The sequence below is a fragment of the Haemorhous mexicanus genome, chromosome 3, assembly GCF_027477595.1.
Source record: "Haemorhous mexicanus isolate bHaeMex1 chromosome 3, bHaeMex1.pri, whole genome shotgun sequence".
In the NCBI taxonomy this organism is placed as follows: Eukaryota; Metazoa; Chordata; class Aves; order Passeriformes; family Fringillidae; genus Haemorhous; species Haemorhous mexicanus.
Genome location: NC_082343.1, coordinates 46,322,424 through 46,337,961, shown reverse-complemented (window position 1 = coordinate 46,337,961; position 15,538 = coordinate 46,322,424). Strand labels below are relative to the sequence as shown.

General features: G+C 41.3%; 1 protein-coding gene across 3 annotated transcripts; it reads left to right on the top strand.

The window, feature by feature from the left end:
- The first annotated feature begins 1,251 nt into the window (after nucleotides 1-1,251).
- GNG4 (G protein subunit gamma 4) lies at nucleotides 1,252-15,006 on the top strand. Of its 3 annotated transcripts, XM_059841641.1 has the most exons (4): nucleotides 1,330-1,456; nucleotides 1,725-1,766; nucleotides 7,790-7,895; nucleotides 14,232-15,006. In XM_059841641.1, exons 3-4 carry the CDS (start codon nucleotides 7,800-7,802, stop codon nucleotides 14,358-14,360), a joined length of 225 nt encoding a protein of 74 aa, XP_059697624.1. In that variant the 5' UTR covers nucleotides 1,330-1,456; nucleotides 1,725-1,766; nucleotides 7,790-7,799; the 3' UTR covers nucleotides 14,361-15,006. The 3 variants fall into 3 exon arrangements, with proteins under 3 accessions (XP_059697625.1, XP_059697624.1, XP_059697623.1); XM_059841642.1 differs by lacking the exon at nucleotides 1,725-1,766 and having other exon boundaries at nucleotides 1,252-1,456; XM_059841640.1 differs by lacking the exons at nucleotides 1,330-1,456; nucleotides 1,725-1,766 and adding an exon at nucleotides 1,506-1,724.
- Nucleotides 15,007-15,538: the final 532 nt, after the last annotated feature.

Below are 15,538 nucleotides of genomic sequence, written 5' to 3'. Positions count from 1 at the left end.
CTTTTAAATGCTGCTGAACCATACAGCTTTTATAGGGAGAAGCATATAAAAATTGATCTATGAAGCTGAATTGTGTTCTTCTGACATACTAGCCTTACTTAACAAGGTGAGTCTAACTGCTCTCCCACAGCAGTTCCATTCCTCTTGGCTGGCTTTTACATCACCCTTCTGGTTTTTGGTGTGAGAGGGCACTGTGGGCTCTCACCCCAAACCCCAGTGCCGTTTGGGCTTTGCTGTTGAGGTGCCATGCTACGGGCTGGGGCAGAGTGGCTGGGAAGTGGCCCAGTGGAAAAGGTTGTGGAGATGCTGGTCAGCACTCAGCTGAACATGAGCCAGCTGTGCCCAGGTGGCTGAGATGGCATCCTGGCCTGGATCAGCAACAGTGTGGCCAGGACAGTGACAGTACTGTGCACAGCGCTGGTGAGGCTACTCAAGGTGAGGCTGCACCTTGATTTGGGCCCCTCTATTCAGGAAGGATGCTGAGGTGTTGGAGCTTGTCCAGAGAAGGCAAATTAACTTGGTGAAGGGAATTCAAGTCCTGTGAAGAGCGGCTGCAGGGGCTGGGGATGTTTAGCCTGGAGAAAAGGAAACTCGGGAGACCTTAGCGTTCTCTACATGGGAAAGGAGGCTGTAGCCAGGTGGGAGCTGGTCTCTTCTTCTAGGTCACAAGTGACTGGATGAGAGGGAATGGCCTCAAGCCGTACCAGGAGAAGTTCAGTTTCGACAGTAAGAGGAATTTCTTCATGTAAATGGTGATTAAACTTTGGAATGGATTGCTCAGGGACGTGCTGGAGTCACTGTTCCTGGATGTGTTTAAGGGAAGACTGGATATGGCACTGATCGCCACGGTCTAGCTGAGAGTGGTATTCGATCAAAGGTTGGACTCGATGATCTCAGAGGTCTTTTCCAACCTAATTGATTTTCTTTCTGTGCTCTGTGATTCTGTTTGAGAATACCTGGACGATCGCTTGATCCCTAGCGCCGGCTGGAGCCGGGGCAGGAGGCGGCTGCAGCAGGAATCGGGAGGGACAGAGGCAGGCGGAGCGTGAGGGCGGCGGCACCGGGGGCCGCGGCCGCCCCGCCCCGCCGCGCCATGTGCCACGGCCGGGCTGCCCGCAGCCTCCGCGCCCGCACGGGGAGGGAGGGAGGGAGGGAGGGAGTGCCCGGGAGCCCGGGCGGGAGAAGGTGCCGGGAGGGGCGCCCAGCGCAGGGCGGGTCGGGCTTTCCGCGGGGCTTTCTCCGGCGCGGCGGTCGGCGCTGTGTCCTGGGAATCCCTTGGCCGCTCCGCCCGGCATCCCGGTGGTCCCGTGGGCTGCTGCGGGTGGGCAAGGACCGGCGGCGGCCGCGCGAGCCGGAGTTTCCCGGTTATCCGCAGGAGTCGGCGTCGGGCTTTGGGCTCCGTCGTCGCCGGCACCGGCGGGGAGCATCCTTCTCCGGAGAGCCCGCCCCGAGCCAGGTATCCCGCGGGCGGCGGGGAGGGGGTCTCTGCCGGCGTGCTCCTTCCTCCTCCGTCTCTGCCTGGGGCGAAGGCTCAAGGAAGTGGCCGCTTTTCCTGCTGGCTGGCTGGCGCTGACGGAGGAATAGCTCTCGCTGCCCGGCTGCTGCTGGCGGTAATCACTGATGTGTGCTGGCTGCTGGGAGCTGCTGCACAGCAGAGCCATTAGTGCAGCGCAGTGAGACAGAAAACTCGGAATTACAACTTAAAAAACGCTTCTGCCCTGCAGGTAATGCAGTGCCGAGCTCCCCGGAGAAGCTCTCCCTACATTGTAGGTTACAATTCTGTTCAAATGCTTTTAAGCGGGGTTTAAGAGGAATGATCAAAATGTCCTGTGTATTTCTTTGAAAGCTCACAGCTATCTTTCAAAATTAGCTAAAGAGATAAAACAGTAGCCAGGAAAAATCTTTCTGCCTCAGACTTTGGAAATCTCTGATGGTTTGCTGGGCTATATGTTCACATAACCTGTATGCTGATCATAAATAATATTGCACAAAAAGATTGTCCTTGGGAAATATCACATTAGTTCAGCCATTTTTTTCTTTGATTTTTTTTAATGTTGAGAAGCAAGATTATAATTTTGAGTAAAAATTTGGGTGTGATGGCAAGAATTTTTGGAACTTGACAATTGGACTGGATATAGTACTGGATATGTTAGACAAGAACTAAGCTGTTGGAGTTTCGCTGATTTGCAGTTACATGAGGCGAAGTTGTTTTCAAAGTCACCACCACATTTATGATATTAATATTGCATTCTTTCATTATTGTGAGCAATAGTTCTTGCCTTTAATGTAATAATTTCTGCTTGTACTACTAAGCTTCTCCTCAGGAGATGGAGTAAAAAGCTGCAGTAATTTTCTTGTATTTCTTTGTGCAGCCACGAGATAGAGAAAGAAAAGGATTCCTTACCCTGCCTCTCTCTTTACAGAGCTACATCAGTTGCTGTAAATCTCAGAGAAAGAACTGAGATAGCAGGGGGAGTTGAGTTTCTTTCCATTTATTTTTCTTTCTTTTTTTTTTTTTTCTTTTAATTTCTTTGGTATACCAGTTTGGCATCGAACAGCTGTGAGGCTGTAAATTTTGGTGTTTACGTTCCTGCAAGAGGATTATTAAATGTGGTGATCTTTCCTCAATGTAGGATGTGATTTGCAGGTCATTATCCAGGGATGATTCCCGCTAATATCACTGGGACTTAGTTGAATGATTGATTGGGTTAACTTTCCTTTTGGGCTGTGTGGTCCACAAAGTACAGAGCTTGAGTGGAAGGTGTTCTTTGGAGTTGTCAACCCCAGGTTTTCTAATCTAGTAATTTCAGGTCCATAACTCTAGGTTAAGGCAGCAGTTAGGTATAGGGCTCTTTAGATTGAGTTCCAGAGGTCACTTTTATGGTATGGCATGGTAAGATTGTACTTGGAGCTAGAGGGGGGGGGAAAATGCAGCTTTTCATCCCTGTTTCTTGTAGAAATCCATCCTGAAGAGCTTGAAAATTCCATTTTGCTTCTATGTTACTCAAGTTTTTAGACTTTTTCTGTATTTTACTAACAAGTATTTATAATGTTTAGTAAGCAAAGGTTGCACTCCTTACCCCAATGCAGCATCAAGCTATACCTGCAAATCTTTATGCAGCTTTATGCATTATAATAAGATAAATTTGCCTTTGAAGTGCTGTTGGGTACAATCATTCATTGTAAAACAAAAAAGGAAAAGCTGCTCTTCACAAGCATTTTTAGGAACCTGGGAAATGAAGAACTTCAGCACACACGAGTTATGTGCACCCAGAAAAAGGACGAGGTAAGGTAAACAAAACAAAACGCCAGAAAATGCAGCTGGCTGGGAGGCTGTCGCTGCGCAGCTTTCAGGAGTGATGCTTTAGGAAAGGGCTGTCTGGTGTGGGGTGCCAGTCAGCAGAAACTGTTTGGCTAAAAAAGGCTGTGTAGCTGCTGTCACTGCTCTTGGTTAGCCCAGCCGCTGTTCCCCTAAAAGAAAAGAGTCAATAGAGACCAGGTCAATGAACTCGGTGTGTGCACAAAAACACGCTGGATAAATGAGCTCGGTACAATCCAGGTCTGCTGGCTGCAGCCGTGACAGGCAGGCTGTGTGTAGGCTGCTCGTTAGCACAGTGACTGTAACTACAGGGATTATCAGGGCCTGTATTGATCCAACCTAAAAACAGCCAGGAATGAGCAGCAGCAAACCCAGCAGAGAATTTCTGGTTCCAGGGGTTTTAGGTAATTCAAATGATGGGGAGAAGCTGCTCCTTTTAAACATCAAAAGCAATGTGGTCAGCAGGTCAAGGGAGGTGATTCTGCCCCTCTACTCAGCTCTCGTGGCACTGCATCCACACTGCACCCAGCTCTGGGGTCCCCAGCATGGAAAGGACATTGACCCGTTGGAGTGAGGCCGGGAGAGGGACACCAGGATATCAAGGAGCTGGAGCACCTCTCATATGAGGAATATCTGAAAGAGCTGGAATTGTTCATCCTAGGGAAGCAAAGACTCCGGGGAAACTTACTGCAGCCTTTCAGTAATAAAAAGATGCTCAAAAGAAAAACTGGGACAGAAGTTGTGAAACAACAAAAGGTAATGATTTTAAACTGAAAGAGGGTTGTTTCAGACTAGACATAAGGAAAACACTTTGCCACAAGTGTGGTGAAACACTGTAACAGGTTACCCAGAGAAGCGGTGGATGCCCCATCCCTGGAAACATTCCAGGCCAGCTTGGATAGGGCCCTGAGCAATTTGTTCCAGCAGATGTTCCTGCTCATTGCGGGAACGTTGCATTGCCTCGAACCAGGTGATCTTTAAAGGTGCCTTCCAACACAAACCATTCCATGATCCTGCAGACTGGTCACCCAGGTACAATATAAAGATGACTGTGCCTTCCTGTGGGACTAAAGGCCTAGAGAATACTTGGACAGTTTTGGAGGAGTCATCTTAAGAGAGAGGATCAGATCCTTTTGTCAGGCTGCAGCCTCAGATGAAACACATCCTTTGAGAGGGTGTTTGAAGGAGAGGCTTCCTCATTCCAGGGGATGGGTGTGTAATAGATTCTCTTGTAATTAAAATTTCTGTTCTCTCCAGACTTGTATTTCTAAGTAACAATTTTATTTCATTAAAGACTATTAAGCTTAAGGTTATTATCATAGGTCCTAAGGAGAACAGAATCAAGTGTCATACAAAGTTTTGTCTGCAGCAAGGATCATTATCACAGCCTGGTTTGAAAGTGGGTACAATTCTCTTTGTCAACCTCACACCCTATGTAACGGGGCCTTAAATGATGCAAAGATAAGTACTGTGTTTGCAGAGAGTGAGAGAAGGTAGAGGTATATGTAGCTTGGTATGTGAGGAGAAGTCAGCCTCACAAATTTATGGAACCATACCTGTCTGTAGAAAATTAAATGGATGCTAAACACTTCCAGAAATATAGTAGTTAACTATTTAAATGTATGTAAAGGCCAAGGTTGGAGCAGGATTTGGAACAGAACAAATGTTTGTGCTTCAGAGCATAAGCAAACCTCTTGGTGGGGATAAGTGAAAATTTTCTCCCGTGTCTGAAATGCCTAGTGCCAGACATTTTTTTTTAGTTTTAAAGTTTGTTTTTTTATAAAGCCTCATATTCTGGTTGTTTTTTGATACTGTGAAATGCTTTACTAGTCAAGATAAATATTTTCTTTTTTAAATTTTCCTATTTGGTGTTTCAGAATGTAGGTAAGGATATATTATCTTTGTGGCACTGCTTTTGAAACATGGTTTGAATTTTTAGAAGCATTTTTATGCTTAATAGCCTTTTCAAAATTCTACTATGGACTTAACTCTGTCCTTATTCTGTAAATGCTTAAACACTGGCTGGAAGTGCTATGAACACTGCTCTTGCCAACACTGTTGTAGCTAGTGACAGTTCAAACTGTCTAACTCCAATGTTTATAGCTTTTACAGTATGAGTGAGTGAATTGCCAGAAAAGTGTGGGAGATCTGGAATTCTCTGGGCTGTTCAGGGAGTTGCAGTTGCTTAATTCAGTTTAATTTAAACGTTGGTGGCAAATGCAGAAAGGCCTCTGACTTGATTTAGCTTTGACATTTTTGACTTCATGATCACTAGTAAGGTAGCTGTGGAGATGATAAAATTTAAATTATTCGCTCTTGTGGGGGTATAATTTTGTAAACAAAGCTAAATGTGTTTATTCTAATTTTTATTGATAGGTTGGTACTTAAAAGTGAGGAGGTTGAGTCAAACAAAAAGTCCACAGATGAGCTGTAATTCAGAGCCTTCTCCTTTTGTGAATGTCTTGTACCCTTTCTGCTGCTTGACTTTCCACTGCAAGTCAAAACACATCTCGGAATAGATTGGAGGCTGTGGCTTGGTTGTGGATTTTCGTTCAGTACGTGGCATTTTATGCAAAGCCAGTTCCTCCACATGTATTCAGTCAAGTGCCTTGTAAGGAATATGAGATAAAAAATTGTAAACAAAGATGAAGACAAAGAACCTGCTGTGTTCTGACACGATTTTATTTCATCAGAGCACGCAAGGGGGAAGCTTGTGTTCCATTCAAATGACACAAGTATATGCAGAAAACCTGTTCTTTGTCTTGGCACATCCTAAAGCTCTTGTTTTGTTTGTTTTGTTTTAATATATTTTAAAGTAGCATTTCCCTACCCTGACTTATACTAGACCTGAAAGAAAAATATTTTATTGTTTCTTCAAATTAGTGTTGAGCATGGCTCACCATGGCATTTGTATTACAGCACAGGTTACTGATTTTTAGAAACAGTTTGTTCCATACCAGGCTGTGAGAAGAAACAACTGTCTTTGCCTTGTCTCTGAGCATTTGTGTTTTGCAAAATCAAAGTAGTTAAAAAATTATCCCTCCATTCTTTCTGTACTATGGATTGTGTACTTCCCTTGAGTCTAACAGGGGCATTCACTGTACATACAGTTTTTTTTTTATAAGAGCATTTCCAGTGCCCTACTTTATTTCTGTTTGTATCTTTCACTCCAGGGACTGGATCAGGTAAGCTATCAAGGTTCAAGAAGGGAAGTTTGTGTGGTTCTAGGTCTTTGCTTCTTATCCAGAAATAGGCTGGAAGTATTCATTTTGAAGGTCCTGAGCCTAAAACTGCTTTGGCAGCAGTGCAAAATGCCTCCTTGTGTGTGTGTGTGTGTGTGTGTGTGTTTTTCTCCTGTGTCCCATCTGCCTCTCACGCTCCGTGTCCTTTGTATTTTCCTGAACTTTGTATTGGTTTCTGAGGCTTGGTGCCAGACTAACCTGGCTGCAGGGAGCCCTTGTGGTAAGGACCACGGGGGAATGTTGCCTGGCTGAAACCTCAGCATCCAGTCTTACTGGGTAGTACAGCCAGTCTGGGACCTGTCTGGGTCATCTGTATCCCATCATCTTTCCATGTGGCCTTAGTCCAACCTCCAGTGACTCCAAAGCAGTGACTGTTCCTTGTGCTGGGTCAGTGCTGCGTAGAGGTGTCAGCACAAGGGGGTCTAACCTGCAGACCACCTCTGGCACAGATACTGTAACTTAGTCAAGGTCTGGATGCTGAGGACTGCTGGATATTGGGCTGATTTAATCCCTCAGATTTAATCCCTCCCTCCTCAGGTAGGAGCAGTGCAACAGAACCAAAGGCTGCCAAACCTTACCTAGATGTTCCTTCCTAAGAGCTGCAGATCTCTTAAAAAATAAAGCATCCTGTGCTGGACAACACACTGTACTGGCTTTAGTCATCTTTAGACTTTGCTGGGGTGTCTAAGCAAAAAGTTGGAAACCTCTGCATTATTTCTTCTAAATCTGTTACTTCATTTCTAAACTTCTTTTATCAATGGTCAGCATTCTGACTCTATCTTAAAATTTCTCCCTGATGCTTGGTGAGAGTGGTGTGGCATGAATTTCCACTGCACACACTTCTGAGCTTATTTTGATGTTTCTAGGTGTAACTGGGGCGCAGAGCCAAACTGTGCAATGCCTGCAAAGTCTGTTTGTGAGCAGCTGCTCTGCGTTGGCAACGTGAACCAGGGCAACCATTCTCACGCTGAAGTCATGGCCGTGTGCTCTGCCTTTGTATGTCATTTGCAGGATTCAGGCGGAATGCTGGTGACCGAGGATGCAAATATGCAATGCAATAAACTGCAAGAGAAGAGAAATAAATGGTGTCTGCTTTGTGTTCGTGACCAACAGCCTGGCAGTGCTGACGTGGTGGGCAAGGGCTGGTTAGAGTTCAGAAAACTGTCCTCTCAGTGATTGCTGCATTTGCTACCTGTTCTCTAAATGGTCTCAACTTCATCTCTTCCAGGAAAAACAAAATGAAGGAACTAGTGTCAAACAGTACAACCAGTATTTCTCAAGCCAGGAAAGCTGTGGAGCAATTAAAAATGGAAGCATACATGGATAGAATAAAGGTAAACTTAGACTTATTGTTGATATTTTGAATTCACTGACTAGTCCGTGGAACAGAATTCCCTTAATAATGCAGAAATCAAGAATCTGTGCTGAGCAATAAAACAATATTCAGTACTGTGAGTTACATACTAACTAGTAGGTTCTAGTGTAGAGATTTCCAAAGCCTGGCTTCAAGTCTGCTTCTGTGTGAGTGTCTGTTGCATCTGTCAAAAGTGGTATTTTGTGAAATGCTTAAAATCAACTGGTAGGTGCATAGATGGTCTTCTTTGTCACCTGTAGCTGAATATAAGTGCAGCTATGGTTTCTTGGTTTTCCTCCTTTAAGAATTGGAATAAGTCTTTAAGATACTGCAAAATTTTTGAATAATGATGAGATAGGCTGAACTGCTTTGCTTTGCTTTGTTTTGTTTTAGTGCAGATGTCATTGCACAAAAACCATGTACGATTGCAGTGTGCAGTTATGATTCTTCACACTTGATAACATGTTGTATGTGAAGATTTGGTTTCATCATGCCTCTTGTGGATTAAATATTATCATTAAAGGCACTATTAAACAGAGCTTTTCAGTTTTTTTAACCAAAAAATCCTGTGGATCATTCTTGCATGTCATTCTGCTTTCCACTAGGCTAAAATTTTGTGAAATATCAAGCACCTAGAAGCTAAAAATGCCATAGAACTTTTTAAGAAAGCAATGCTCATTTCTTTTGCTCTCTTCCTCTGAAAATAGGGAATAATTATTTCTATAAAAAATCCAGTCCCCACAAGGAAGAAGTTTTTAGTCTTTCCATCTTTAAAAAGTAATGCATTGAAATTACCCAGTTCTCTACAAACAATTCTGAGTTGTCACAAACTGTAACTGAGATTACTAAGTCAGTAGGACAATTTAAAAATGTTGTACATCGAAATCTTCATGTAGTCTTAACTCAGTCTGTTTGTCCATCCATCCTGTGTGCTGAAAGTCTGCACATAGTCAGCGTGGGAACAGTAGTATATAGTTATGATTTTTAAAATAGTCTCAGATCACAGACTCACCAGCTGGAGAAGTAGTATCTATAATTCAGAAATGTTAGTGCAATTCGCAATTCACATGAGTGGTCAGTCTTGCTGATATGAAAAAAGACATTCCAGTCACTTTGTTTTGTGGCAGCTTTTAGCATTGTCTTGTAAGACCAGTGAATTTACAAAAGTAGCTACTCTATTTCACAGCATTCGTCACAAAGTCACAAATTCATCACAAAGTCACAAATTCATCACATAACCTGTTCACAGGGACAGGTGTTTGCTTCCTGCAGCAAAAGAAGGTCTGCCTTGGTTAGTCCCAGCTCAGGCCATATTGCAGCTGCATGAACAGAACTGACAAGGGAGGGTGTGGGTGGCAGAGGAAAGGGTTGGGAAGATACAGCCCAGTTTACTGGCATTTGAAATTGTTGATTCTTAGTAGATTGCCCTAAACTTGCTCCTCTGTATGCAGTGGTAACTGTCGTGTCCCACATCATTAAGTCAGTTTTGCAAACAGCTCCATTAGTTCGGTGTACAACATTCTTAATTACATGTGCAAGAAAGACATAGCTGCAAGAAAGACACAGGTTTTTTTTACAGTCAGTTTAATTAAAATCAACACAGTTATTACAAATGTGGCAGACCTAAAAAACAGGTAGCTTGAAAGTGCAATTATTTCACTTTTTGAAGCAATGGGACCAAAAACACACCAAAGAAAATCTGGCAGGTTTCAGAATTATGAGGGCTCGTACACTAACGTAAAACAAATATAACTTTTCAAATTGCCCTAATTTCTAGAATTTCTCTGAACAATCATATGAGGGATTGTGAGAAGCGGTTGATGGGCTTTTTATTCCTTCAAAATCTGCTTGGCTTTTTAATCTTCAATCAGTTAATGTGTGTTTCAGCACAGTCAAATTTTACCAAGAGATTTTCCAGTGGTTTCAATGGGAGATTTTAAGTTCTCAGATCATTACTGTAAAGGTAGATAAATGAACTTACTTCCTTTTTTTCCTAGTGTTTTGCATCTGATTAAACTAGTTAGACATTTAACAAAAGATTGGGGCTTTCCAAATAATTTTATTAAACCCTCTTTTGCAAATAGCTGTAGCCAAGTTGTTATTGCCCCAATAGGCAAGACCACACTGCTAACGTGGAAGAGGTGTCTGTGTTATTGGCTGGGAAAATCAGAAGTTCCAGTTTATTTTTCTACTACAGAGGCACTTTGTTTCCAATGCACAGTAGCTGCCATAACCAGCAAGAGTTGGGTCTACTCTATTGAAATGCTGTAGTTAAAAGTATGTTGATAGTTGCTGACTCCCCACTGTGTTCTGGATTTTTCAACTAATTTAAGAAGTCCTGTTAAGTCCTCTAGCCAGTCAGAGCAGCAAAGAAGTGCTGGGTTCTGAGGTTCCACAAAGACAACTCGCTGCTGAGGTGTGAAAGAAGCAGGACAACTCGAAAGAGGAGGATGGAGTTATTGGTGTATTGATCAGCAGCTGGAAGAAGGGTTTTTTTTGTAAACTATGAGAATGCCAGAAGGATCATAACTGAACCTGTCTTACCTGGCAAAGGAGCAGCTAGAGTAATAAAGGAGAAATAAGTAGGAAGCTGGAAACGCAGATTCCAAACTAGGAAACACCAAAGTAAATCAGGTGAACAGTGGCCTTGTGACTAGTAGAATAATGTGTCTGCTACAGATGCTAGCAGTAAAATTGAGAAAGCAAAGTTAGTATTGGTGTTTATCAGAGTTGTCCTCAGAACGAAGCACTACTTCTCTTTGCAAGCAGAAAAGCAAGAGTGCTCTGACATTTAAGACCCTTGGCATATCAGTTACCATTCAATTTTCTTTTTCCTAAGGAAGATAGGAAGTATTCCTAACTGGTCCTGAATAGTGTTGGGAGATGAAAAGTGAGGGTGCCAATAAATGTGTATGAATGTCTTTGTTTTAGATGTAAAGGATAAGCAGAGTGGGTGTTGTAGCTAGGATGGTAATTAGTTGCCATCCATGACAAGGCAAAGACATTGTAATTGCAGCATTTTGCCCTGTCACTGAAGCTTATAATTATTAGTGCAGCTAATAGGATGTACTAACTCTGGCAGTTTTTATCACCTCAGCTATTTTGAAATATAATGGTAAAATTTCACAGTCCTCCTGAGACTAATTCTTTAAAGCATCAGGGTTGAGTGATTTGTTGGATTCTTTTCCCCCTATTGTTAATTTGATAACCAGATGTGTATTTTTGTGAAAGTAAAAGTAACTCAACAAAATGTGAGGTCAGTGTGATACCTATATACTCCATCTTTTAATCCATACACCTTAAAAGACTTTTTTAAAATTGAGATGTTAACTTTCTGATAGAATTCATCAATCAAACTGGAGTCAGATTTTTTTTCTTTAGCCACTTCTGCACCATGTATAAATTACTTTGAATTTGCAGACCAAGCCGTATTGCGTAGGAAAGCTGACATGATAAATGTGTAGGCCTCATTTGAATATTCAAATCCCATGCATTTATTTTAATTCTTAGGAAAAGCTAATTTGAAGCTGTCCAACAACGTTCAGCTACAAATAACCCCAAAGGCGAGTAACAGCCAGGACAGACTGGGCTCCATTTCACTCCTTCCCTGGCACAATGGGACCATCAGCACGTCCGTGTGTACAGCACGGCCCGTGGGGCACCTCTGGGTGCTGCCTGTGCCAAAGCAGCCATCCCTGCTGGAGCCTTGCTCAGGGCACAGACCTTCCACCACTGCTCAATAACGACACTGAGCAGGAAACTTGCTGCAGGCAATATTGTATTTTGCTCTTTTTCGGGCCACAGGTCTGGCTTTGCCAACGCCGCTCACAGCCCCAGGAACTCGTGTTTTCATTGCTCCTGGACTGTGATCAGCTCATTTCACTCCCTGTTGTGAATGGTCATTATTCCACTGTGCAGGCCTAAGTTACTCTACTTTTAGTGAAGAAAGGGTTATAATTCACTTTTTTTTATGATTACTGTAATCCCAGTGGGAGGATTTTTCCTCTCAAAACCTTTTATTTATTTAAAGGATGAAAATATATGGTCTAGTACAGGTTTAGTTTGTGACAAAGATCATGTTCCTCAGTTTCTTGTTGCAGGTTGATTTTTAAATAAATTGTACTATTTGTTTGTTTTAAAGCAAACTAAAATGTAACTTATACAGTATGGCATTGAAGGAAGGGTTTCTCTTCACAGAAAGGGGTGATGGGGCATTGGAGTGGGGTGCTCAGGGAGGCGGTGGAGTTGCTATCCCTGGAGTTAAGAAGAGACTGGATGTGGCACCAAGTGCCATGGTCTAGTTGGCAAGGTAGCGTTAGGTCAAAGGCCGGACTTGATCATTCCAAAGGTCTTTTCCAACCCAGATGATTCTGTGAATGTGTTACTCTGCTTCACAACATTCTTACCAGCATTACAGGACAAGTTAGACACAAAAATATATGCTGAGCTTTTACCAGTGAAACATCCTGGTTTTTTTTGTTATATCATATCAAAGCACAGTAATATGTAGAGAAACAGGAAATTATATTATTGGGGTTCTCCCTCCTAAGAATGTGGTCTGAAATTGTACTTCTCTTCCATCGAATGAAAAACAATATACTTGGGCTGATGTTGCTTATCCATGCATGAAACTAACAAGATCATTACAGGAAAATCATTACAATCCTTTGTACTTTGAGGTCTGTAACTTTCAACACATTTTTGTTTTACCTGCTTCTTTCTTGAGAAGCAGTGGTCCTTGTGAATCTCTCTTCTGATTTTTTTCATTTTTCTGTTTCATCTGTGCCCAGGAGCCTTCTGTTCATATGTAGTGTCTCTGCCACCTTTTTGTCTTACAGGCCAATTCAAAGACAAACTGATTTGAAATAACCTTAACATTCTTATTTCCTCCCTTAGGGGGATAGTTTATACTGAGGTTCCAACCACAGGTACTCCATAGGTTTAAGCATTCAACAAAGACATACAGAAATTAAAAATAAAGAAAATAAAGAAATAAATTCTGTAACTGTCTTCAGAAGTTCATTCAAATTCCGTGCAAATTCTGATTCAATACCCATTGACTTCATAGATCTAATCTGAAGCCTACAATAGGCTGGGTTCATGTCAAAGCATGCAGGGCGTGGGGAAGCTTAAAGCAAACACTGAGGACACACCTGATAGAAAAATACCAGAAATGGCATTTGTTTCTTCTCTTCACTCTAGTTGTGCAAACATGCTGATCCCAGTGTTTGATGAGGGACAAGCTGTCACAGTGCTCAGAGAAAAGACTTCTTTGTAAAAACTTCAGAATTCATTTTCTCAGCTATCAGAATATTGAAAACCCAATAATTCACCAAAGCAAAGAGATACAGATAGCTGTGAATATCTTACTGACTGATCAGAACAAAAAAAAATTGTATATACTTTCTAAATTCTTGAAAAAAATCAACAAGTCACTATGGCCTACTGCCACCAATATTCTTATGGCACAAAGCTGCAAAAATTACAAGGTTTAATATTTCATTTTTCATTTACTGCAAAATAGCTTTCATTGCAAATATTCAACACATTGCTGCATTTTTTGTGTTTGTATGTATTTGTATTTTTATAGACTTTCCAGTAAGCATAAACCCATGTTCTGAATTTGGAGACTTGAGAATTATTTATTTTAGAAATATTAAAATTTTATGTTAGAAATATTAAAGTAGTGCTCAAATTTAAATGAATGCTGTGAATAAAGGACTGCTTACAGTAATTTACTAAGCAGAAGACATTAGTCTTGCTTCATTGAAAAGAGCAGTATTTAACTTAAATAAGAGCTATGACACATGGTGTTCAAGTTTTGTTCCTGATTCATTATTTCTTTTTAATCCCATGGTCATGTGCTTAAAGAACTTTTTATTTTGCAACCAGAGGAGCAGAGGGTAGGGAGAGTGTGTGTGGAAAATCTTAAAACCAATGAATGGGAGTAAGAGCTGAAGCAGGTTTCTCTACAGAAGCAGACACTTCAAGAAGAATCCTTATTGCTTATGGGTGATTAACATATAAATGTTTTAATGACTATGTGCTCCTGACCTGCTTCTGATGCAGAGGAACAGCTCAGTGTGGATGATATCAATCAATACCATCTGTGTCACTATGTTAGATAAAATGTGTGTAAGGATTATTAGGCCTGGGAAGAGCAAATTGAGAGATGTGTCTAATATTTAAAAGATAAAGCAATCTACTCCGTGTTTTACGATAGCTTCCATTATCATTTGTTCTATGAAAAATATTTATGCAATTCAGATTGGTCCAGAATTAAGTGTTACAGTAGTTCTCTCTTCTCTTCTATTAGGTATCCAAGGCTGCAGCAGATTTATTGGCATATTGTGATGCACACATTGGAGAAGATCCCCTTATTATTCCTGTACCTGCATCTGAAAATCCCTTTAGGGAGAAGAAACTCTTTTGTACTATCCTTTGAGTCAGTTTTCAATTAAAAATGTCATCTGCTAAAACTTGGTATCAGTGTTGCATGCTTTTAGCATTTTTTTCCTCAGATGTCAACACTTAGCCCATAACTACAATATTTTTGGAAGGTAGTGCAATTTTGGCTATAAAACCCCCCTAAAATTAAAAAAAAAAAATTTAAGAAAGAAAAATTCAAGGCAATTCTTATCTTTCAGAACAATGTACAAGTTTAATTTCAGTACTTCATAAACATTCTTTTGGTCTTAGTGAAAATACCAAGTACAGTATCAAATTGTAGATATCTTTGCCAGTAATCGATTTTTCTGGGATCTAAATGAGTCATATCAACTCTTGAAGCTATTTTTAACATTCTTATTTTCTTTGGAAGGTGAATTCAATTGAATTGCCTTTACAAATTTCTATCTAAAGAGAGTAGTGTGACCTTTTCCTCAAGTAGCACTATTTAGGAAAAAGTCCCAGTGATTTACAATGTTTAGAGTGATTGGTCTTATACAGTAAGTGGTGTCTATAAATATGTTTTCTGAAGACTGTTTTTTCTTGACTACAAAAACAATCCTAGTAAAGTGCCATTGTAGCTACCAGCAGAATGAAGATGTATAGTTACACATCAGGACTGCATCAATAAAAATGTAGAAAAATGTGGTTGCTTGTATCTTATTTTGAATGATAATGATTTAAATCATTTAGAAAGTAAACTGAACTGTGAAGTAAGTGTTCCTGAGGGTTTTAGTGGGAGGTGTGAAACTGCCCTGAACAGCACAGGGAGGGGGAATTACATTTTCTGAGCAGCCCTCTACATGCTTTTGCCCATGAGAGTAGGACTTTATGGGGATGTAGAGTAATGGTAAATAAATGTTGTTCTAGGATATGCAGCGTGCTTCTGCACTGTGCTGTTGACAGCCACTATGTTTGTACATTCTGTGGCCACAGATTAGTGAAGTTGTCAGCAAGTAATTTGTGGAGGTTCTGGGATGTTTTTTTTTGCTTCAGCTTTAAAGTGTAGTGAGAGGAAAAGAATGAGGTATGAAATAGGACTGCCTTCTTCATGAAGTAAAATTCAGCTCCTACAGGGCATCTGATGGAAGCAACTGTTACTTTAGAGACTTTTTGTTGCTGTTCTTCTCCTTATTTAAAAGAAAAAAGAAAGTTCTTTTTCAATCTGATGCATTA

Coding starts and splice junctions, on each gene's coding strand:
- GNG4 (XM_059841642.1), top strand. CDS start 7,800: ATGAAGGAACTAGTGTCAAACAGTACAACCAGTATTTCTCAAGCCAGG. Junction 7,896..14,231: donor CATACATGGATAGAATAAAG/GTAAACTTAGAC, acceptor CTCTTCTATTAG/GTATCCAAGGCTGCAGCAGA.